The sequence below is a fragment of the Brassica rapa genome, chromosome A03 (assembly GCF_000309985.2).
Source record: "Brassica rapa cultivar Chiifu-401-42 chromosome A03, CAAS_Brap_v3.01, whole genome shotgun sequence".
NCBI classification, from domain to species: Eukaryota; Viridiplantae; Streptophyta; class Magnoliopsida; order Brassicales; family Brassicaceae; genus Brassica; species Brassica rapa.
The window spans coordinates 19,139,886-19,163,800 of NC_024797.2; the positions used below are offsets into that span (position 1 = coordinate 19,139,886).

At 32.9% G+C, this 23,915-nt stretch overlaps 3 protein-coding genes across 3 annotated transcripts; all 3 read right to left on the reverse strand.

The window, feature by feature from the left end:
• Nucleotides 1-2,084: 2,084 nt before the first annotated feature.
• Nucleotides 2,085-2,544, reverse strand: LOC103859788. The gene has a single exon (XM_009137362.3). The coding sequence runs from the start codon at nucleotides 2,427-2,429 to the stop codon at nucleotides 2,247-2,249; it is 183 nt and encodes a 60-aa protein (XP_009135610.1). The 5' UTR covers nucleotides 2,430-2,544; the 3' UTR covers nucleotides 2,085-2,246.
• A 4,659-nt stretch (nucleotides 2,545-7,203) lies between these two features.
• On the reverse strand, nucleotides 7,204-7,931 carry LOC103859789. Its single transcript, XM_009137363.3, has one exon. It carries the CDS (start codon nucleotides 7,871-7,873, stop codon nucleotides 7,514-7,516), a length of 360 nt encoding a protein of 119 aa, XP_009135611.2. The 5' UTR covers nucleotides 7,874-7,931; the 3' UTR covers nucleotides 7,204-7,513.
• A 14,514-nt stretch (nucleotides 7,932-22,445) lies between these two features.
• On the reverse strand, nucleotides 22,446-23,768 carry LOC103860197. Its single transcript, XM_033287352.1, has 2 exons — nucleotides 23,171-23,768; nucleotides 22,446-23,032 (listed from the first exon to the last, which is right to left on the reverse strand). The coding sequence occupies exons 1-2, from the start codon at nucleotides 23,766-23,768 to the stop codon at nucleotides 22,446-22,448; spliced, it is 1,185 nt and encodes a 394-aa protein (XP_033143243.1).
• Between the last annotated feature and the right edge of the window lie 147 nt (nucleotides 23,769-23,915).

Sequence of the window (23,915 nt, forward strand, 5' to 3'; positions counted from 1 at the left end):
GACCATTTTGTGCTGGTTCATGGGGGCGGTCATGGGGCTTGGTGTTAGTGTAAACTCATACCAATATTGAAATCTCAAGGCCATAACGTAACAGCGGTCGACTTAGCGGCATCCGGGATCGATCTACGTCGGGCTGAGTCTCTAAGGTCGTTTGCGCAGTATATTGGGCCGTTGATGAGTCTAATGGAAACTCTAAGTGAGGATGAGAAGGTGATTCTGGTGGCACATAGTTTAGGAGGGCTGGCTATTTCCAAGGCCATGGAGATATTCCATGATAAGATTCATATGGCTATTTTCGTCACTGCCCTAATGCCTAGCCTGGCCTTTAATTTCACCATTCTTTCGCAAGGGGTATGGTATGCTACTTAATTAAATAATTTCCGCTTTTAGAGTAAGATTGTTTGGTTCAAACTTAATAATCCTTGTTTAACACTTGTGTTTATATTTTTCTTCAACAATTCTAAACATTTTTGTAAAGTTGGCGAGGTGGCAAGCTCTACAACTGGACTCGAAGTTTATATTTGGAGATGGGCCTGATAAACCTCCTGCAATTTTCAATTGAGGCTAACTTTTTATTCCCTTAACTATGTATGATCTCCTAAAGAGTTAAACAAACACAAAACTTATCAATAATTTTTTTTTTGGTCAACAAACTTATCAATAATTATTTCATTCTTTTTAAACCTCGCTTGAGTAAAGTAAAGGCTGTTGCAGTGGCAAAATCAGCCCTTTCATGCTGAACTCATCCTCCATGATTGGAATGTAGAACCCTCTTTGATATTATGAATGAATGAATGTGTTTGACCAAAAAAAAGAACCATAATTTCTTTAGATCTGGAATCAGTTTTAGAAATTATGATGTAAATAGTAACACTTTATATCATGAAAATTTTGAATCGGAATACAAGAAAACAAACCGATCACACTAGAGCCGGTCCTATAAAGTTGAAGGCTACAAGCCAAAACAAAAAATGTGGCCGATGTGAGGAAGGGGTGATTCGAACCCACGCTAGAAGTGTGAGACAGCAGCCATGTAAACCACTATAACAACATAGATTTTTGTGAAAAATGTGGCCGATATTTTACTTATTCGGAGTCGGCCGGAAGCCCATGCTTCCTTTGCTTTGGGCCAGGGCCGCCTCTACACACTACCCCATCAACACTGTCATTCTCATTTTTGTAACACTTATATTTGAGGACGTGGAACTGGCGGAATTATTGGTTCGGCCACAACGATTATTCAGCAACGAAAATATATATACTAGTCTTGTGCTCACGCCAGAGCGATTCGGGTCGGTAAATCGGATCTTTGTACTGTCCGATAAAGACAGGACATTGGTGAAAGAGTTTCAGCTCTGGATGATCAAAAACAACCCTCCTAACCACGTGGAGCATATCCAGGATTCTGATCATATGGTCATGATTTCTAAGCCAGATCTCGGTGACTATCTTTTATCTTTGGCTAAAAAGTTCGCTTGAAAAATTATGACATTTCGATTCATCATTTTTTGTTTTGATCAATGATCCTTATGGTTATCAATATTGCCTGCATATTTATACTTTTGTAACATCACTCTGCAATATTTATACTTTTGTAACATCACTCTGCAATTTGTTTGACTTTTCAAAATTAGCAACTCCAACTAAAATTTTCATAAAACTAACCAAACCTAAGTTGACCACTTTAATTAGCATGCCATTATGGATTATGACTAGGTTAAAATCTAACGTATCAAAATTTAATACCGATAATAATTCTCTGTTTTATTTCGGAAAATCTTGATGAAACCAATGATTTTTTTTTTAAATGTTGTAAATTAACTTCACCAACTTATTAATAAGATGGACTTAAGCATGGGTTACATATTTCATCTGAGACCTGAATTCGTGTCATATACTCACGATTCAAACCCAGTTTTAAACTTTGGGGCATGCTTTTTTTATTATGAAGATTTATTTTTGAAAAAGAAAGTCAATGATAGACTAACAATACTGAAAGGCTTATTGCATATTATATGATAACGAGTATATAGTTTTGTAACTGCATTTTTTTTCAAAGTTGTGCTAAATGTGTACTAGCTTCAAAAGATCTTAAATATAAAAGGTATTAGTACCCCCAAATTGTATTCATCTGTAACTCTCAATGATTCTCTTAATTAACTTATACATAAATCAACAACTTCCAAAACGCCACATGGCACGAGAGCTACTAACTTTAAAGAGGCCAAAACCAAAAAAAAAACTCATCACATGAATCCAACGAGAGGAATGGGAACGTTAGCGTAACTGTTCCGGCGACCGTCATGAACTACCGGAAGCGCCGGCTGAGGCTTACGGAAAGCTTCTTCTAATGATTCAGCCACGGCGGCGACAAAAACGACTGCCATCTTCACTAATTCGATGCAAAACTCCAGCTTTTGAGACACCATACTGTGTTTAATTTGTAGGAGAAAAATAAAAATGTATGATTCGGTTCTTTGGTTTGGTTTTTTGCGCTTTTGAGGTATGTATTCCTTCACTCTATTTTTTCCGCGTCTTGAGAACTCTTGCCTTTGTGAGGTCTTACTTGTAAAAGCGGAGTTATATTTATACACATTCACGTCGAGGCATACAATTATTCGTATGCATTATGATAAATATAATAATTGGTCGACTGATTTGCCACTTGGCGATTGTTTCTCTAACAACATTTCTCAGAAGATGCTTTATTGTACTTTGGTTTATCCGAAGAGCCAATATTCGTTGGGGGCATTTCTTTTACTTACATGTGTAAGTATATGTCTAACGTTGTTACTAACGCTTTAGTGGCGTATATATATATATATATATATATATATATATATATATATTGTAGAAATGTGCAAGCAAGTATGGTTTCTTTTACTTATCCTAGATACGAGCATGCAAAGAAGGGTTGTACTACAACTTGTACATTAAGTGTAACTTTTTCTAAATTGTAAAATAAGATTATATCTTCTTTTTTCTATAAACTTCATCATGTGCTGAACCAATAGTTCATTCCTCCTTCATATTCTTTATCTCCTTTTTTTTTTCTTATAATGGAGAATTTGTTCCTCATGTTTTTATCCATCACTTTGATCAGCAAACACACTGGCGAGGGAGCCTCCTCATGTCTTCCTTTGTTTCTCTCTCTCCAAATAGTGTGTACTGCTGTTTGAAGAACATATCTTACAGTGAACAGCTTGATCTTCCCCTGAGAGTGATCCAAAGCCAATTTGATTATGCCTCTCCAGATCGAAATGTATTGACTACCCATAACTCCCTTAATCAAAGTCTCCCATAGCTGAGAGGAGTATGGACATTCAAAGAATAAATGAGTCAATGTCTCATGCGAATTTTGGCGAAGCATACAAGCTGTATTAACACTGCCGCTCCATTTACTCATTCTTTCACCAGTTGGGAGCCTTTCATGCATTGCAGTCTATAGAACAAAGGAGAATTTTGGTGTTGCATGCTTAAACCAAACCATCTTATGCCAGTAGCAACTTTGATGTTTCACTCTTATAACTTGCCAAGTCTTCTTTGCTGAGAAAGAGTTTCTATAGACTCCTATTTCATTTTGATCACGAATTAAAATATATATAATAGCTAAAAATCAGGATATTCATCAACCATAATTATCTCAGCTAATTGGGTAAGGGTCTGATTGGTACGAATTTTCGCTTTAAATTGTTGCTTTAGATGGTTGGCTGTAGAGATTTTGATAGTTAAAACTGTTAGTATTATTTTAAATATTAAAAAAGTAAAATTAATAATCAAAATCATAAAAGTAAATAATATTAAAAATCATTTATTATATATATAAAATTATGCCAATAATAATAATAAAAACATATATGAAACCCAAGTTATATAATATGGATCTCAAAATAACAAGAAGAAAATAACAATGATTAATTTATCAAATTTATAATAAAATTAATATAAAGTAGAATAAGTATTTTAGTTATTGTGGGATAGAGAAAAAAAAAAATTTGCAATAAAATATAGGAAATCTATTTTGTTTGCAAAGCCACGTGAATGAAGATGTAGACATTTTTTTGAAAAGAAGAGAGAAAAACATAAAAGGCTTTGAAAACTTTAGAACCCTTAAAATTAGGAAAAATCTAATTGGTGAAAAATAGACTTTAAAAACTTTAGATTTGAGTCAAAACTTTTAAAGCAAAACCCCAATCGGAGCCTAAATCTAAAATCAGAGAGCTTTTTTGATAATTAACTTTTCCAGAAGTCAGTTTGCAAAGAAAAAAAAACTATTCGAGAAGTCTATAACTTGGGAAGTGATGACGGAAAATATTTACTTTAACTTTAACTTTTATCTATATATAGCCTTTAAAATATCAATCATATTCAATTTCTAAAAGTAGAGCAAAAAATAGCTGTAAAACCCCTAATTCTAAAACAAATCATTTATAGGCTGCAAGAAAAATGTACAGTTACATCAGATAGATCTATAACAAAATTTATACAGCCAAATTTTTATAGTACAAAATTTAAAGTTATATTCCAACCAATGGTCATGGTTTACGATTTCTATAAAGAGATAGTTTAAATGGTCCATGTTCACGTATATATATTTCTCAACAAAAAACATGCTCATGTATATAATCCACGTGAAAACATATATCAGTTACATAGTTATGCTATTACTTAATAGCATACGGGATTTCTTGAGTATGGATCAGGATGAAAATTTTGCATCACTAGGACACGAGGACATGAAGACAATTTGATGTTGTTTTCTATAGGAAATTTAATGAATATTTTGATTAACCTGCGTGAATAATATTTCAAATTTGTTTTCTTAACATATGCATACAAAAAAAAAAACATGCAAAACTTCGTATGTTTCCCCTCGGTAGTGCAAGGCTGACTAAGATCGTGTTTAGTATATACATACATACACATCACATGATGTAATTTGTTACTTTATTATGAGGAATCAAATGGTTCTGATTAGAAAAGATCAAAAAGTGTTTGAATATAAAGTGCATCTAGCTATTTCTTTATCCTCGAATGATTGGTAGTTTTTTATTACATAAAGTGGAATCTGGATAAGTCATTAAGTTTGAGATATTTGCAAATAACAACATGATTGCTGCCAAAACAATATGATCGTCCTAATTTATATTCAAATCTCATCCAAACCTACTTTAATACAAACTTATCAAATGGAAGAAAACTAACTATAATCCAAACTAATGAAAACGAATAGTTTTATTTCACTGTGCCAAGCTTTTACAGACCTAGCTAATACAATCCATAACTAAACCTTTAAAAAGTAGGGGTTTCAAATACCAAAACAAAGATCGGGGTGAGTAAGTAACTGCCATTTACTTAATGGGATTGAAATGAAAATCAATAGAATAGTCTGATGGGATGTAGCACCAAACTCAAATGATGCATACATGAGAAAAAATATTTAAGAAGATTGTTGCTACTTGCTAGGAGTATCTAAAATATTGTTTCACAAACTTAAAGCTTCAAGCTTAATTAACTAAACAAATCACCAAAATTAGCAAACCATATGTTCTAAGAGCCCATGAGACACATGCCACTTGTTTTCGTGGTAGTTATTGGAGTTCACCCTAGATTTATCTTTCAAGATCAAATATTATATTGTGTCAGTGGTGATTATTTTTAAAGGATTGTACCTACGAAAAGTATAAAACATTTATAAAGTAACCATTAGAAGTGCAGGGAGTTGCTAAAAAAAGACAGTGTATGGATTCTAGGGAATCCCATTTGCAGATTCTAATACCAACATGATGACTGGATCAACAAAAGTGAAAAATCACTTAAAGTTTTCGATTTTGTTTGATTTAGTTGTTGCTTTGGTGGATGTGGGCGTCAAATTGTTCGCGTGTAACAAGTACAACATATGAAATGAACAGAAATTTGGTGTATGCTTAATTAAATCGAATTTAGAATATATTGTTAAGTAATCATATCCTTTCTCTCTAGGCCAGCCTCCGTTAAATTAAGTTTTTTTTTAAACCGGCGGTCACCGACGTGGTGTTCCAAAACCACGATGTCCGTCACGTTTATACTTCCATTTGGTTTTCGTTCTTAACATTCAAATAAAGAGGTCGTTTGGTAACATGTTCATGTATACATTTATCAAAAACAAAAACATGTTTGGGTATATATATAATCCACGTTAATATATACCTATATGTATTTCTGTTATGAATTAGTGAAATATATAATTTATATGCTTATGCGCTACTGCTAACATAAGGGGTTGGTTGAATATGGACCAGGATATGAAAATTCTGCACCAATAGGACACGATGACATGAAGACAGTTTGATGTTGTTTCTGATTTAAACTTTTATAAATATTCAGATTAGCTTGCATGGTTAAAACTTACAAACTTCGTATGTTCTTCTTGTCACTGTAAAGGCTTACTAAGATCTTGTTTAATAAATACACACGTATCCATCACATGATGTATGTTGATACTTTATTATGAGGAATCAAAAGCTTCTCGTTACAAAAGATCAAAAAGTGCTGATTATAAAGTGCATATGATAATGATTAATAGTTACTTATTTATTCTCGAATTATTGGTAGTTGTTTATTACATAAGTGGAATCTGTATGTATGTTATTAAGTTTGCGATATTTACAAAAAAACCATGGGTTATTGCTCCCTACAACAATATGTTCGCCCTAATTCATATTCAAAACTAATACAAAATCAAATTATATTAAGCTCACCCAAATGGAAGAAAACTATAATACAAACTAATGGAAATCATGAGTTTTATTTCACCGTGCCCAAGTTTTCACAAACCTAGCTAAGACAATCCATAATTAAACCTTGAAAAAGCAAAGTGACCCGAAAATAAGAGAATTAGGGTTTTAAATAACAAATCAAAGATCTAAGTGATTAAGTAATTCCACTTAATTCGTAGAATTGAAATGATATCAATAGAGTAGTCGATGGGATCGACGTATATATAGCACCATTGGTCAGAAAAAAAACTATAAGTGAAGATTGTTGCAATTTGCAAGGAGTATCTAAACTATTGTTTCTTAACTAACTAAGTTGACTTATGGATCATGAGAAGATTAAAAATCAAAATTTATCTTATGAAAAACACTTTGCTTTAAATTTCCCAAAAAAAAACTAGATGAAACCTATTTCTGTAAATATATGTAAATTTAAATTGAAAGGAAATTAATTTCACCAATCTATTCATTATATGAATTTGAACATTGTTACATATTTCAAATTTTTAACTGAGACCTGAATTCGTGTAAAGAACATGGTTACTCAAACTTATGCTTAGTAGCTTCACAGGTTCTTAAAGAAAGTTAAACCGATTAGTACTTAATTTTTTTATAAAAGTCGACGTTTTTATTCATCTGTAACTCTTCATGATTCTTCCGGTTAAACTTATACACAAATCAACAACTTCCAAAACGCCACATGGCACGAGAGCTACTAACTTTAACGAGGCAAAAACCAAAAAAAAAAAAAAAACTCATCACATGAATCCAACGAGAGGAATGGGAACGTTGGCGTAACTGTTCCGGCGACCGTCATGAACTGCCGGAAGCGGCGGATGAGGCTTACGGAAAGCTTCTTCTACTGATTCAGCCACGGTGGCGACAAGAACGACTGCCATCTTCACTAATTCGATGCAAAACTCCAGCTTCTGAGACACCATACTGTGTTTAATTTGTAGGAGAAAAATAAAAATATACTCTTCTTCGGTTTGTGTTTTGCGCTTTTGAGGTATGTGTTTCTTTCCCTCTATATGTTTTCCGCGTCTCGAGAACTCTTGTCTTTGTGAGGTCTTACTTGTAAAAGCCGAGTTGTATTTATACACATTCACGTCGAGCATACAATGGATTATAAATGACTTAATAGTTGGTTAATTGATATGCCACATGGCGTTTGTTTTGTTAGCAACTTTTCTCTGAAGATGATTTGTTGTACTTTCGTTTATCTGAAGAGCCAATATTCTTTGGGGGCATTACATGTGTAAACATACGTCAAACGTTGTTACTAACACAATAATTGCATAGGAGTGTCTATATACATATATTGTATATTATATTTATGCAAATATGTTTTTGTATATTTATCCTAGATACGATAGCATACAAAGAAAAATCGCTACAAGTGAATATAGGAATAGATAGATATCCAAATTAGATAACGAATTTTAAAAATATATAATAGCTAAAACCAGGATAATCATCAACGATAATTAGCTAAACTAATCCCTAGAATCTAAAATTAGAGAGCTTTTCCTACAACTAAATTTTCATGAAGTCTGCAAATAATTTGCTGTGTAGTTTAAAACTCAGATAAAGAAATCGTTTAATATAACATTTTCATGTATATATTTCTGAAAAATAACATGTTCATAATTATGTACATAATCCACATGAAAATACATGTTAGTATTGATGTTATATAATACTCCGTTATATAATTGATACACGTTATATATAATAACAGACGCGTTGGTTGAATATGGATGAGGATGAAAAGTTCTGCACCAATAGAACACGAGTACATCAAGACAATTTGATGTTGTTTTTGTATGAAACTTTTACGAATATTCTGATTAACTTTCATGGATAAAATACTTGCAAAACTTCGTATGTTCCCCCTGGCAGTGTAATGCTGACTAAGATATTTTTTAATATATACATGTGTATACATCACATGATGTAAGTTGATACTTCATATGAGGAATCAAAAGGTTCTCATATACAAAAGATCATAAAGCGCAAATGATAATGATTATTAGTTTTTTTTTGTTTATTCTCGGATGCTTGGTAGTTGTTTATTACATAAAGTGGATATGTATGTCATTAAGTTTGCGATATTACAAATAATAACGTTGCATATTTGCTAAAATAATATGATCTTCCTTATTCAAATCAAATCTAATCTAAAATCAAATTGAATCAAACTTATCCAAAAGGAGGAAGACTGAAATCCAAAATAATGAAAACGATTTCACTGTGCCCCAGTTTCACAAACCTAGCAAAATAAATCCCTAACCACACCTTTAAAAGGCAAAGACGCAGAATGACCTGAAAATAAGAAAATTAGGGGGTTTAAAGAACAAATCAAAGATCGATGATTAAGTAATTCCACTTAATTCGTGGGATCGAAATGAAAATCAATATAGTCGATGGGACGTAGCACCATACTCAAAAGATGCATAAATGAGAAAAGTTATCATAGAATATTGTTGCTTATTGCAAGTTGCAAGTTGCAAGGAGTACCTAAACTATTGTTTGTTAAACTTTAAGCATCAAGCTTAATTAAACAAAGCACCAAAATTATCTAACCATATTCTAAGAGTCAACAAGACACATGCCACATGTTTCATCCTAGTCGTTCAAGTTCCTCCTACTTTTATCTTTTAAGATCAAACTTTATATTGTTGCCAGCTAGTGGCGATTTTAAGAAAAGTAGAAAATGTTTTAGAAGTAACCAATAGTCAGTGTAGTGAATCTCATTTCCAGATTCTAATACAGTAATACCTATAACGTACGTGATGACTGCATCAAGAAAAGTGGAAACTCACTTTTCGTTTTATATTTTGTTTGTTTAGTTGTTGGTTTAGTGGATAAGAGCGTCAAATTATTCGTGTGTAACAAAGAACAACACGCACTTAGTTTGTTCTGAAGTTACCATAAAGACAGATGGACAGAATTTTGGTGTATGTTTAATAAATTTATAATATATTGTATAATTAATTCAAAACGTTCTATGAAATTTAATTAGTCTTACTCTCATATTTTTGAATTTTGAACCATACGAATCAAAATGAAAAGAAAATTAGCTGGTATACTTTTTCTGAAAAAGCAAAATTTAAGTAGGTAAAAAACCTTTTGAAATCCATTGGTACTCTATTTAGATGACTATCCAGTCAGTTTATGAATTCGATCCAGCCAACATATATAGCTAATTTAGTCAAAATATTTATGAAATGTTTTATTGAAAGACACGCACAAGTGAATATAACCTTGACCACACGAAGTTTGTTTAGCAACTTGGATATGATATAATGCGGAATACGTGTTATATTGCATGCAACATGGAATTGGATTTCATATTCAAATGACTCTAAAGTCTCATATATACAATAAAAAATATGGATTACGGAAACGTAAGAAAATCTTGTGATGCATGATGACCTTTAACGACCACATCTTCCTTTTTGATTATTTTGCTATTCCACAATCTTATCCACTTATTTCCCTTAATATATGAGCTTTCAAAACTTTAAACTAATCAAGATCATAAAGTAAAAACTGATGACGATCATAATTATGTTTTAGCTTTTGTTCTGTTCCACTTCAAACCAAGTTGACCAATTATATATTTTTAGGTATATAATAAATTTCAAATGCAAATATGCAGTTTAAAAACAATAGGTATTTAGTAACCAATATTGAAGAGGCTAGTTGTGAATACCACAAAAAGTCTTAAGTAGGTGAATGTTTTCTGTCATTACTGCAAGGAGTTAACTCAAAATACTTCTAACAGAAACCACAAAAAGATGGATGCCACAAAAACAATATTGAATCCAAATGGCTAAGTGAATGATCATCAACCTTTCATCAGCCATATGGATTGGGATTATCAATTAGTTATTATCTGAAAGAGATTAACTTTGTTGTGTGTTTATGTGTTAGGCCAGTAAAGGCCAAGAAAGGAGGTGGTGGTGGAATAACCAAAGTATGTCAGCTTTCTCCACAACTTGACAAGTTTATTGGAACATCTCAGATAGCTCGAACTGAGGTAATCGTCATCTAGTTCCTGTAGAGTGGTCTTTCAGATATGGTTTGGGGCTTATATTAAAATAGAAAGGTTTGCAAGACCCAAAGGATGGAAGGAAGATACTATGTGACGAGTTCGCTGCATTCCTTGTAAAGTGCATTAGCATGTTGTTACAAATGAACAAGGCATTGTCCAAGCACATTTGGTCCCTTAGCTGATGGAGGAGATGGTTCTTTCCTTTTCATAGAAAGTTGTACATTCAAAATTTATAGGATTTTCAATCTTAGACCTAAGTCTCGATCCTAATTCGAAGCTACCTCTCCAACTATTTAAGGCAAATCAGAAATAGTAAACACTCTAGCGTAAACAGAGTCTTTCTTTTAGTTTTGAAAACACAAACTTTACAATCTTTTAAATCTTCAACGGCTCGTTGCTCTCTCTCCTCATGTAAGTCTGATCAGGCTTATCAAAATCATGTTTAATTTTGTTGAATTCTAGTAGTCAACCGCTCCGTTTAATACACTGATTTTATGTCAGGGAAACTAATTTTTTTTATCTCAGGGTGTGTAAGTGTAACCGGTGAAAAGGGGACAAACGAAGAAGTGGAAGACGATTATGAAGAAGAAAGTGAATACGAAATTAGGAGTTTGCGAAAACGCAAGAAGAAAAAGTTAGTTTTATCAATCTCTCTCAGTTCTTTGTATTGTCCAGCTAGTTATCGCCACCTTGATGCATTTACTGTGGTGACAGCATTAGCCAGGACAGAGGTACATGGCTCACCTGAGTGAATCAGCTTCTCTTCGTCCTGTAACTCAAGTTCTGAACCTAACTCTCAGAGGTACTTATATAAGTTTCGGAACCGATGGTTTTGAGTGTAATGTTCCTACATTCTATGGGAGCCAGGTAAGCTTTTTAAACCGTATTATAATTTGTTGCTTGGCTCTGGTCTAGGAGAATCCGTTGGCTCTAGCTCTCCAAAAAATGGAAAGAAAAAAAATGGAAACAGACGGAGGTAACAAAGCTATTTGAATTTCAGTGTGTCTGTTTTTCATCAAGGCATAAACAAATCATTCGGCCAGACACAGAGAGTGATGAACTAGACGAGAATGATAAAAAGCCAAAGAAGGAAGGTTGTGTTCTTCTTACTCCAGATCCTCTTCCACCTTCGGATGCTCTTGTCAAGTTCTTCGGTGATGGTGAAAGTTCGTTGTCGAGGTTAGTACAGAGATTGTGGGAGTACATAAAACAGAATGAACTTCAGGTGTGCCATTTGCTCTCTACACTGGTTTATTTTTAAGTACTGCTTCCTTTTTGCTTCTTTACAACCTTTTTCACTACTTAGGATCCTTCTGACATATCGGTCTCAGAACTCATCACCAGCCACTTCATCAAGACCAAACACTGACTTTCAACTTTCATAAAACGCTTTGACATAGATTAAAACTCAGTTTTCCTAAAAAGGTGTGTTTGTGTTGAGATTGAACCTTTGATTAAATACTACAAAAGAAGAATAAGAAGAGTAGCTTAGAAGAAGCTACAAAGGAATGGAAGAAGAAGAAGAATGAAGCAAAATAAGAAGCTTGAAGCGCAAGAAACAAAGAAAGAAGAAGAAGAAGCGTGAAGAGCAAGAAAAGAAGAGGAAGAAGAAGTCAAGGAAGAATACTTGATTGTGTAACTAGAAGTTTGATCATAGATACTTGATCATTGTGCTTCGTATTTGTGATAAAAAAACCTTTTAAGGCCTATCATATGGTATCTCTCTAATTAAAATGGAATCCAAAATCATCCATCAAATATTATTTACCATAAATGTTTATCAGATCTCTACTTAGAATTAGAACTTTGGAAGACATTATTTTTTAAACATAATTTTTAAATTAATTATATTATGTTCTTGTGCAGCAATCAGTGTAATATTGAATCTCTCTTATTAAAACAGAAATATTCATTTCGACCTAACCTTAAGTCATAGATTATATTATATTAAATGTTATTAGTAACTAAAAGAACAATAGAATTTCAATTGTTATAGGGTACTGCGCATGCCCCTCATGTTCCTCCTGCGCAAACAACCTCACAAAATGCTTCTCCTCTTCATCAAAACACTCTTCCTGCCATTGCTCCTCAGACAGCGAGAATGACAACAAGAGGTCAATTAGGGATTGTTAAACCGAGAAAGATATTTACCCTATTAACTCCCTCTGTCTCTCGCATTCCTACAACACACCAAAAAGCTTTGCTTGATCCATATTGGAACCCTGCAATGAATGAAGAGTACGATGCTCAGATTAAAAATAGAACTTGGAGGTTAGTTCCTCGGCCCTATGGAGCCAATGTTATTAACTCTATGTGGCTGTACAAATATAAGCATGATGCAGAGGGCGTCATAACTCGACCTAAGGCTAGGCTTGTGGCAAATGGCAAGACACATGAGGAGGGTATTGATTTCGATGAAACCGGTGTCAATTCGGGCAGTACTGAATATGCCTTTCAGTCGACAATGGGAGATAAAACAACTTGACGTAAAGAATGATTTTCTTCATGGCACAATATCAGAGACAATCTACATGCACCAACCTCCAGGTTTCGTTGATAAGGAAAACCCTCATCATGTGTGTAAATTGGACAAGGCTCTCTATGGACTCAAGCAGGCGCCGCGAACTTGGAACGCTCGCTTCAGTCAGTACCTCAAACAGCTAGGCTTTGTAACTACTCGGTCTGATGCTTCCCTCTTCGTGTACAGCCACAACAACGACTTGGCCTATCTCCTCCTCTATGTCGATGACATCATTCTCACCGGCTCAAGCAAGTCTCTACTGCATCGCATTACCAACAGCCTCAAGAATGAATTTCCAATGTCTGACATGGGGCGGCTCAAGTACTTCCTCAGAATCAAGGTTGAATATAACGCTGCAAGAATTCTTCTTTCGCAAAAGAACTATGCCTCTGAGATCATTCAACGCGCTGAGATGTCCAACTGCAAACCAATCTTAACCCCAGCTGACTTAAACTCCAAGTTGTCCTCAGAAGCAGGTGCTCGCATCTCCAATCCAAAACATTACAGAAGCTTGGCAAGGGCCCGCCAAGACATCTCTTATGCCGTGCAACAATTGTGTCTGTTTATGCATGATCCAAGAGAGCAACACTACACGGCCTTGAAAAGGATCATTCGCTACATTCAAGGAACGCTCTCTTATGGACTGCAAATCTACAAAACCAAGATCGACTCCTTAACAGCCTACTATGACGCGGACTGGGCCAGATGCCCAGACACAAGGAGACAACCTGGTTTCTTGGTCTTCCAAACGACAACAAACTGTCTCCAGATCCAGCGCAGAAGCCGAAAACAGGGGGTGTGGCGAATACTGTTGCAGAAACTTGTTGGATAAGGAACTTGCTCTTGGAACTACATATACCAATCCGCAAAGCCACACTCGTCTTCTGTGACAAACGTAAGATCTGTCTACTTGGCCTCAAACCATGTAAAACACCAGATAACAAAGCATGTTGAGCTCGACTTGCACTTTGTCAAAGAAAAGGTCGCTCTTGGTCAAGTGAAAGTACTTCATGTCCCAACAGCTTTCCAGTGCGCTGATATATTCGCCAAGGGGTTACCATCTTCCTTGTTCAACTCCTTCAGGTCCAGTTTAACCGTACACAGCAACGGCGATCAAACTGAGGAAGGGTGAAAGAATATACACATATTCTTATTCCGTTAATATACATTACGCATGTATTGCCTGTAATATAGGAAGATCGTGAAATCTTGTAACCTCTCGATGTATTTAAACTCTTGTACATATCAATATCAATCAAGGGATTTTACAGAACTTTCATCAATATCAAGTGTGAGAGGAGTTTCATACGTTTCGACAATAACAATCATCCCAAATCAATAGCAAATTGTAACTCGTCTTCCTCATACTCTCCTCAAAATCGATGGAAAACCGGTCAGAAATAATTGACTGGAATCAGTAGAATCTGTCATTGGATCTCCGGACTATATTAATATGATCAAGCGAGCTGAAACCTCTTTTAAAGTCTCACTCACAGTAAAACCTTTGTCCTTTTCTTCTTAAAATTCCTTCAAAATCTTACTCTCAGTTGAATTGATTTGGGGTATCATGGTGTAGCTGAAGCTATTGCCAAACTGTAGAGTATACACCATAGAGTACATCTGAGTGTACACCATAATGTACACCATCGCATACACTGGAGCATCTTTCTACAATGTTTGTATCTTATAGCATAAACATATGGTTAATGTTTATATCTTATAGCATTTGATTTTGGAAACTTATGATACAGTTTCTTCTTTGATTAAAAAATAATGAATTATCCCATTCCGTTTTAAAATAAATTGTGAATACTCCTTCTGCATTATATTTATATTTTGAATATTTAAATCTACAAAACCTATAAAATACTCATTTATTTACTTTTGAACCAAAAAGCCATTTATTAATTTTTTTAAAAAATATATTAAGTGATGACGCTATGCTTCAATTTCTTTTAAATTTACTGTAGATCTGAATCTTGAAATTGAAATCTATTTAGTTTTCCAGGATCTGTTCAAACTGATGGTATATTTCAGCATGAGTACTCTGCTCCAACAGGAGAAGATAGACCGGAAAATGAGTTCTGTAGATACAACATGAGGTGGCAAAAGAAAAGATGAGGATACGCCAAAAGTACAACAAGGAAATGGCAGTCATGGATGCTCCTATTGCAATACCAAAAGATAGCAAGAAGATGAAAGTTTGGTGAGACCTAAGCCGATTAGATCGGTAGTCTTTTTGATGTGGCGTTTTGTGAAATAAGAACACTACCGATATATATATTATATATATAATATATATATATATATATATATAAATAAGGATTTCAATTATTTCTTTATCAATAGCATTTCTTCAGATAAATCAATTTTCTTTTTTACCCAAAAAATATAAACTGTGAATTAGATATCTATTTTTGGTAAATTATGAGCGAGTATAATGTATTAATATACCAAATAAATAAAACAGAATCTGGAATTATGCAAAACCACCTCCTTTCATCTAAATTAAAGGAGGTAAGTAGCTTAAATTAGATATATTGTAACACATGATACATTTGACTTCTTATATATACATATACTTTCTTGTTTCTTTCTTGTTCTTTACACACAACAAATTTTCTAATAAAAAGCATAATCAATTCATTCATATTACCAAGGATGAAAAAATCACTTATATTTTCATTTAATGTTTTAACCCTCTTCATTATTCTTGTACTAGGTTTGTGTCTATACTTTTGTAATATATATTACATTTATTTTTAAGAGAAAGAATTTAGAATGTCTTTTTTTTTCTGCAACGTATCACTTTATTTTTTAATAAGCTAAGTTTTTCAGACATTTTGTTATAGTTCATTACACTATGAACTTACATGATATCTAAAGGCTATAAAATTATATACAGTAGTTTTCTGATAAATCTAGGAAACTGATATGCAAAAAGTATTTTGTGTTATTTCTTCGCCTATTTTGGCTAGATATATGGTTTTAATATATTATGAAAAATGCTTTTTTCTTAATCCAAATTTATGTTTACTGAGTAAATAAATTTTAAAGCTATAGTTTGTGTTTATGAAATAAAGTTGATGTATCATTTTACAAGGAAATTTACATGATACTTTTTTTTTTGGTATGAAATTTACATGATACTTATAGATATCTTTATATCAGATTAGCTACATGTTTTGTATACCTCAAATAATCAATGATTTTAAAAACTAAATAAAAATTATCTAAAATATTTTTCAGTATTTGAAATTTGTCGGAAACATTTTTCTTTACATACACTGAGATTTATGTTGTATATATAACAGTGGCCGGAGCGATGGGGCAAGGGAATAAAAAAAAAGATATTTGTCCCATATATCTAGATAACCAAAAGCCTGGAAGTTGTCACAACAAGCCAGCTTGCCTATCTGCGTGCAAGAAGAAGACAGAAGGGTTAGGGATGCAAGGAGTAAATACTGCTTGCGCCTCAGAACACAAATGCGTATGCTATGTCCCATGTCCAAAATGATTACATTAGTTTATTGACAACAAAATTCATATATATTTATAATAAATTATGATGTGATTTATAGTAATCATTAAATAAGTTGTCAAATTATGATAACAATAAAATATGATCATTTGCAGATGTAGCGAATGACAAAATAAGTTGGAAAAGTTAATTACAATTATCAACTTCTAAATTTTGGGCGCAAATGAAAAAAAATTATGCATACTAGACGAGCCCACGAGTATACACGCGGGCTTGTCCTTAAAAATATTGTATTTTTGTTATATCTCAACTACATTTATGTTGTTGGCCATTTATATTTATTGTATAAAATACATATGTATCAATTTTGAACAATAGTCAAAATAATATTTACATAAAACTATTATATTCTATAACTTTTGTTGATTAAAATAGCTATAGAAAAGTACAAAGTTCAAAAGCTTTGTACTCTGGTCTTTGTTGGAAATATCCTGAAATCTACTGTGAGTGAAAACCGTAATTTCGAGGTTTGACAATCATATAATATTGGGTGGTTATAATATTTTTCTAGAAACCGTTTATAATCTATGAATTGAGAATTCATTGCTAATATTATATGATTCTACATATTTACACACCTAAGCAAATTAGACAAACAATAATTTGAGTTGGAAAGTAATGATATAAGCTTGTTATATCAACGTGGTGTTATTAACATAATAATGTGTTGAATACGATGTACACATACACGTGATGGCTAATTATTTGGGCTTGGCCCATAATTATAATTACTTAAACAGTTAAACCTAATTGTCCAACGCTTAGCACACTCGTGATATAGTGAGAGTACTTGAGACAATGGAGCAAAAGGGTTTTGATTAGCCGCATAACTCAAAACAATAAGACAAAATAGTTTGTTTTCTGAGATTTGATCTCGACAGCACTAGTATCCCGAAGGCACTAGTATCCCGTTTCGATCTAGTGGGTGGTTCATCTTATGGGTGGGAGAATTTACATTAAAACTATTTTATATCAAAATATATTTTAATTTTTTTATCAATATTTAAATTATATTATTTTTTTGGAAAATTACTTTAAATGGTAATAATAACTATAATATGTTTTATTATAAAATCAAATTGTAAACTTTATTAAATGTTGTTGGTTTGAGTTGAAAGCACTACTAACTTTTTTGTTACAGAATAAAAATTTAAAAAATTAAAAAGTTAAGAAAATTATAATGATTTATATTTCTTTTTTTTTATTTCTATTTCACGTCGATATAGTAGAGGAAAATCTAAAATAAAAATAACTAATGTTTTTTTTTTAATTTTTAAAAGTATATTTTAATACTATTACAATAATTAATTTTATCACGATAATAAAGCACAATGATCAATTTATGTTTCAGTAAAAACTAAAAAGAGATAATTTTCCAGTTAGCAGTAAAACTATCCAGTCATCAAAATTAGAGAGAGATAATTGATTAGGGGAAAAGGAAGTAATAACAAAGAAAAAAAAATATCTTATATATTAAAACAGAAGTCATGACTTCTTTTCATGTGTGATTTTTTTTTATTTTGGACCATTCCTAGAAAATATCATATTTTACATAAGTTCATTATTATATCTTTTAATATCTTTATCATTTTATTTAAAATACAAATTAATATATTTAAAATGTTCTAACAAAATCTTTTTAAAATCTTTTTAGAATCTTTTTAAATTTACTTTCAAAAATTAGTTAGTTTTAATTTAAATATAATTAGAATTTAAAATTGAATATAGTTTTGGTTTATAAACGAAAATTTAAATAAAAGGAAATTAATTAATTTCACAAATACATTTACTAATAACTTTTAAAGATTTTGTTAGAAATACATATTTATTTTTATTTTAATTTTTTCAAATTTGTTTTCTAATAAAATAAAAATCATGATTTTTTGATGAGTGATATTTTTATTTGGACCATCATCTAAATTTTATATTAAATGTATATCACTAATGCTAATATACATAATATTTTTAACTACTTTAATCATAATATATTTTATATCTTTTAATTTCTTTTAAAAAAATTAAAATTCTAACAAATCTCTTGAAAAAGATTATAATAAGATCTTAATTGTCATAAATTGAATATAAATATTTTCAACTAATTTTGTAATTAGTAATGAAATATTACTAAAAGAATAAAATTATATCCTATTTTATCAATTTTATAATAATATCTATCATTTTAAAATAAAAATGTTATATTGAATAAAATATGATAAAATTATTTTTAATTGATAAGTTAACATATTTTATTTTCGTAAACATAAAATATTTATGCTAAAAATATAATATGTTGGTAGAACGGGTTAATATTAGTAAACTATATAATACATGTATAAAAATTTAACTTATCCAAAACTTTTTAATATACAGTAATTTATTATATAAAATTAATAAACATTAAAAAATTACTAAAAAAATCTAGCAATTTGAATTACGGATCATGATTATAATAAATTAAATACAAAATTGTTTTCATATATGTTGTTTCATGCATTAAAAAATTTAGTTTAGTAATCAAACGCAAATTCAATAAGACAAATATATAATAAGCAACATATATATGTGATTTTAATTTACAGCATAAAACTATAAAATTATTATATTTGGCATAATTATACAAACATTTAAATATGTGAGTAACATTAAAAATATATAATAATAATTATGTAAGTATTTCCGCCTGTCACGCGGGTGACCCGGATTCGATACCCGACAACGGCGTATTTTTGTTTTTTCAACAAAAAAAAATGTAAAAATATATACCCGCACGGTTGTGCGGGTGGAAATCTAGTTTACTCTTATAAATAGAACAAAACTTGGGTTCATTCCCTGTGATAAATTCTCTAATTCACCTCTACTTTTAGCACCAATTAAATTGACATACATGATTAATAATAATAAAATAGAGTTTTCTCTCACCTCAGCCCTCCACGTCAGCAAGGAGCAAGGAGCATTTTTGGACACGTGGCACGCTCAAACACAAATCGAATATGTGTTTTCTCTTCCTCGGGTTTCCTCTTCATCTTGCCTACGAAACTTTCAGAGATGCCTTTCATCTCCCCGTAACGTCTCATGCTCCTTTACTACGTCCTTAACTCCGGTCTTCTACTTGATTATCATAAATATCGCACCTTTCGACGATGGCCACCACAACTCAAACGAGATCCAGAAGAATAGTTTGTTCTAACAACCAGTTACTGTACATCCGGGACGATCAGCGATTAGTATCAACCGCAGAAGAATGAATCAAAATTCAGATGGTAAGAATCAGTTATAAAGTCTTAAGAGATCTGGACATTTGATATACCTTTGGTTCAGTTTTCAAATGTTGACAGGTTTCTTGGCCGTGTCTGGGATCCAATCAACATGGCGGATTACGGACTCCGAGGCGGAGAGGAGTTTCGGAGGAGGCAGAGCAGAGGCTCCGTGGTGATTACATGTCGTCGTATTTTTTGAAGTTGAGGCCATTGGATTTTAATCCTAACCAAAGCTGTAACTTTCTCAGCCTTCTTTCACCCTAATTCGGCACTGTGTAATGAAGCGATGCAAGTTGTGCTAGCAGTGTGTTTCCTCTAGGAAGGCAAGGCGGTTGTTGATTCCATTGAGAATGAAATAGTTTATCGGATCCATGGCACTACTTTTTGTTTTTGTTGTTAGGATCGTTGCACACGTGATGGACTTATTCACATATGGAAGCGATGAAGAAGAAGTTCTTAAACATGAGGAGCTTCCGTGAAATAACATGGAAGAGCTCCATAGACTTGCCTATGCTCAAGTCTTTCTTCTCATTCTTTGACATGTTAGGTACTGTTTATTTTATCACTTGTCATGTACCTTTCTCCTGTAAGAATATCAATCTAAGGTTGCAGAGAACTTATCCATGTTGGTACCTGTTGTGTATTCTTTATGTTTGGATTTTTTCAGATAGCTTCTGTTTATATACCATCTTGCGAGCAACATGGATTATGCTTATAAGAACTGTTGTTCTGTTGGCAGCCAGGTATAGACAATCAGTTGCTTATTTAAGTTACACCTATTTCCATTCTCTATTGTTGCTTAAAATTGTAAGATCTTCTGATTAATAAAAGAAGGAAATAAAACTTAAAGAAAAAAAAATAGGTAAAAAAAACATCTCCTTTTTTTTTTTGAACACTGAAAAAAACGTTTCCTTGTTAGCGTGTGTTTTGTTACGCCTTCCATTGTCTTCTTTTTCATTGCCCAAAGAGAAGATAAAAAGGTTTGTTTGTCAAGTTGAAGTCTCCAATTCTATGCTTTCAAATCCAGTTTCGAATTCATCTTCTCCAAATCAAATCAAGCCATGTTGCCTTATGAGCTAGAAAGAGCGCTGATGGTATGGAGATGAAGAAGATGAATAGATGATGGTATGGGATTCAAACTTGCAGACCCCAAGGAGGAAGAGGATGACTTTTCTTGTGAACCAGTACAACTAGTCTTGCCTAAATTTCAACAAAAGAAACCGATGGCAAATTCATGAGAACTCACTGATGCAAGTGTCTTGATCTTTGATGTAGAAAGGCCACAGCTACAGACTTGTAATGTATTCTTAAAATATAGGCTTGCAAGTTCTTTGCTGTATTTCTTCTCCTTCGTGGGACATCTGATCTGAAAATCAGAGACATAATCCCACCAGACCCAAGGTTTCCTGGTTTGATTCCCCACCTTGAAAACTGCAAAGCTGTCTCAACTGTTCCACAACCACGTCTTTTCTATTGTCTTGAAAATCAGTGACATAACCGCCTTTCTCAAGAATCTGAGCAGTTCCTTTAAAGTCCATAAGGGAGAGGCCGTACTATTGTAGCATTGATCTCATCGTCTACAATGACACCTGAGGAATCTTCCGGTTTGCAGCCTAAAACTAGCCAATGCATTGCCATAGTTATATTGTTCTTCTTGGCCATCGTAATGGATCCGATTTTTCTTCTACAAATTTTACAAGATTATACTTTCAACATATGGTTTGATTTTACTCCCATAGAAAATAAAGAATTTGTTTCTGTTAAATATCTACAACCAGTACCATGTTTGTTATTATGATGTTTGCATATATTATGGTTAATAGTATGAAGTTGTTCTTATATTTGAAGCTCCTTCGTGACAAAATCAGCATCAATCGTGGATTTGAAGCTCAAAACCTAAGAGATAAAACAAAGATCACGTTCTAACTCTTGCTAACGGCTAAGGTTTTTTTTAAAAAGCTATTTTTCTTTTTTAAAGTTTTGTTTCCTCTTTTTACTAATCTTACATGTCAATGTCAATTTGATTGGTGCTAAGAAATAAGTGAATTAGAGCATGATTAACCATAAATCCCATATGGGTTGCTTAATGAGTATTTAATTAGTTAATTGAACTTTGATTGGACATAAGCACTTTAGTTAAGATCTCATTAAGATGTGTCCTCCAATGGAGGGATCTTATTAAGGGGTGCTTAAGTTTTTTTTTAAGATAAAATTTAAAGAAAACATAATTAAATATTACATTTTAAACATATAATATTAATTAAAAAAAAACAAGGATTAATAAAATAAACGAGCAAGATACATTCGGAAGTCAGTTGTTGTCTTCATCAGATCCAAATTTAGTCCACAGATGTTCAACCAAATCATGTTTGAGTTGTTGATGCATTTGTCTATCACGAATCTTTGTTCGAACACCCATCATATTGGCGATATTTGTAGGCATATCCGTTGAAAAAGCGAGATCGACATGTGAAGTTCCGGTGTCTTCTCTTTGTTGGAACTCTGAAACATCAATTAGATTGTACCCATCTCGTTCGTCTTCAACGATCATATTATGGAGTATGATACATGCTCTCATAATCTTTCCGATTTTGACTTTATCCCAAAAAAGCGCTGGATTTTTAACAATGGCAAAGCGAGCTTGCAATACTCCAAAAGCACGCTCGACATCTTTTCGTACAGCTTCTTGATGTTGAGCAAATAATCTCGCTTTCGGCCCTTGTGGTATTGGAATAGATTGGATAAAAGTTGCCCATTTTGGATAAATACCGTCGGTGAGATAGTACGCCATATGATACTCTCTTCCATTGACAGAGAAAGTGACTTGCGGAGCTTGACCATTTATTATTTCATCAAAAAGCGGTGAGCGATCAAGAACATTGATATCATTTAATGTACCTGGAGGTCCAAAAAACGAATGCCATATCCATAGATCATACGAAGCAACCGCCTCTAAAACGATCGTTGGTTTCCCCGAACCACGTGAATATTGACCTTTCCAAGCGGTGGGACAATTCTTCCACTCCCAATGCATACAATCGATGCTACCTATCATCCCCGGAAAGCCTCGACAGTCAGCAATATCAAGGAGGCGTTGAAGATCAGCTTGAGTTGGTCTTCTCAGGTATTCATCGCTGAATAAATATATTATTCCTTCCACAAAATGTTCGACACATGATCGAGTAGTAGTTTCACCGAGTCTGAGGTATTCGTCAACCGCATCAGCGGCTGTACCATATGCCAAGACACGAATGGCCGCTGTACATTTTTGAAGTGTAGAGAGACCAAGCCTTCCGAGACCATCTCGTTTTTGACGAAAGAATTCCACTTCATTGGAGAGGCGATCAACAATTTTCATGAACAACGGTTTGTTCATTCTGAATCGTCGGCGGAATAGATTATCAGGGTATGTTGGAGTTTCACTGAAATAATCATTCCACAGACGAAGATTGCCCGCTTCACGGTTTCTTTCAATATAAGCACGTTTTTTTCTTCTTCTCCTTTCTTGTTGATCACCAGAATCATTGACAAGATTCTCGAACGTTTCATCAAAATATTGATCAAAATATTGATCAAAATATTGATCAAATGTTTCTTCTATATCCTCAGAATGATCATTAGATGACGATGCCATAATTTAGGTAAGATTGTTTTAGAATATGAGAAATATGACTTGTGAAAATGAAGAGAAGTAGAAATGAGATTACGAGAAGATGAAAGATGCGATGACTTCTGAGTTATATAACTTGTGAAAAGTAGAAAGCGGAGAGATGAGAAGTAG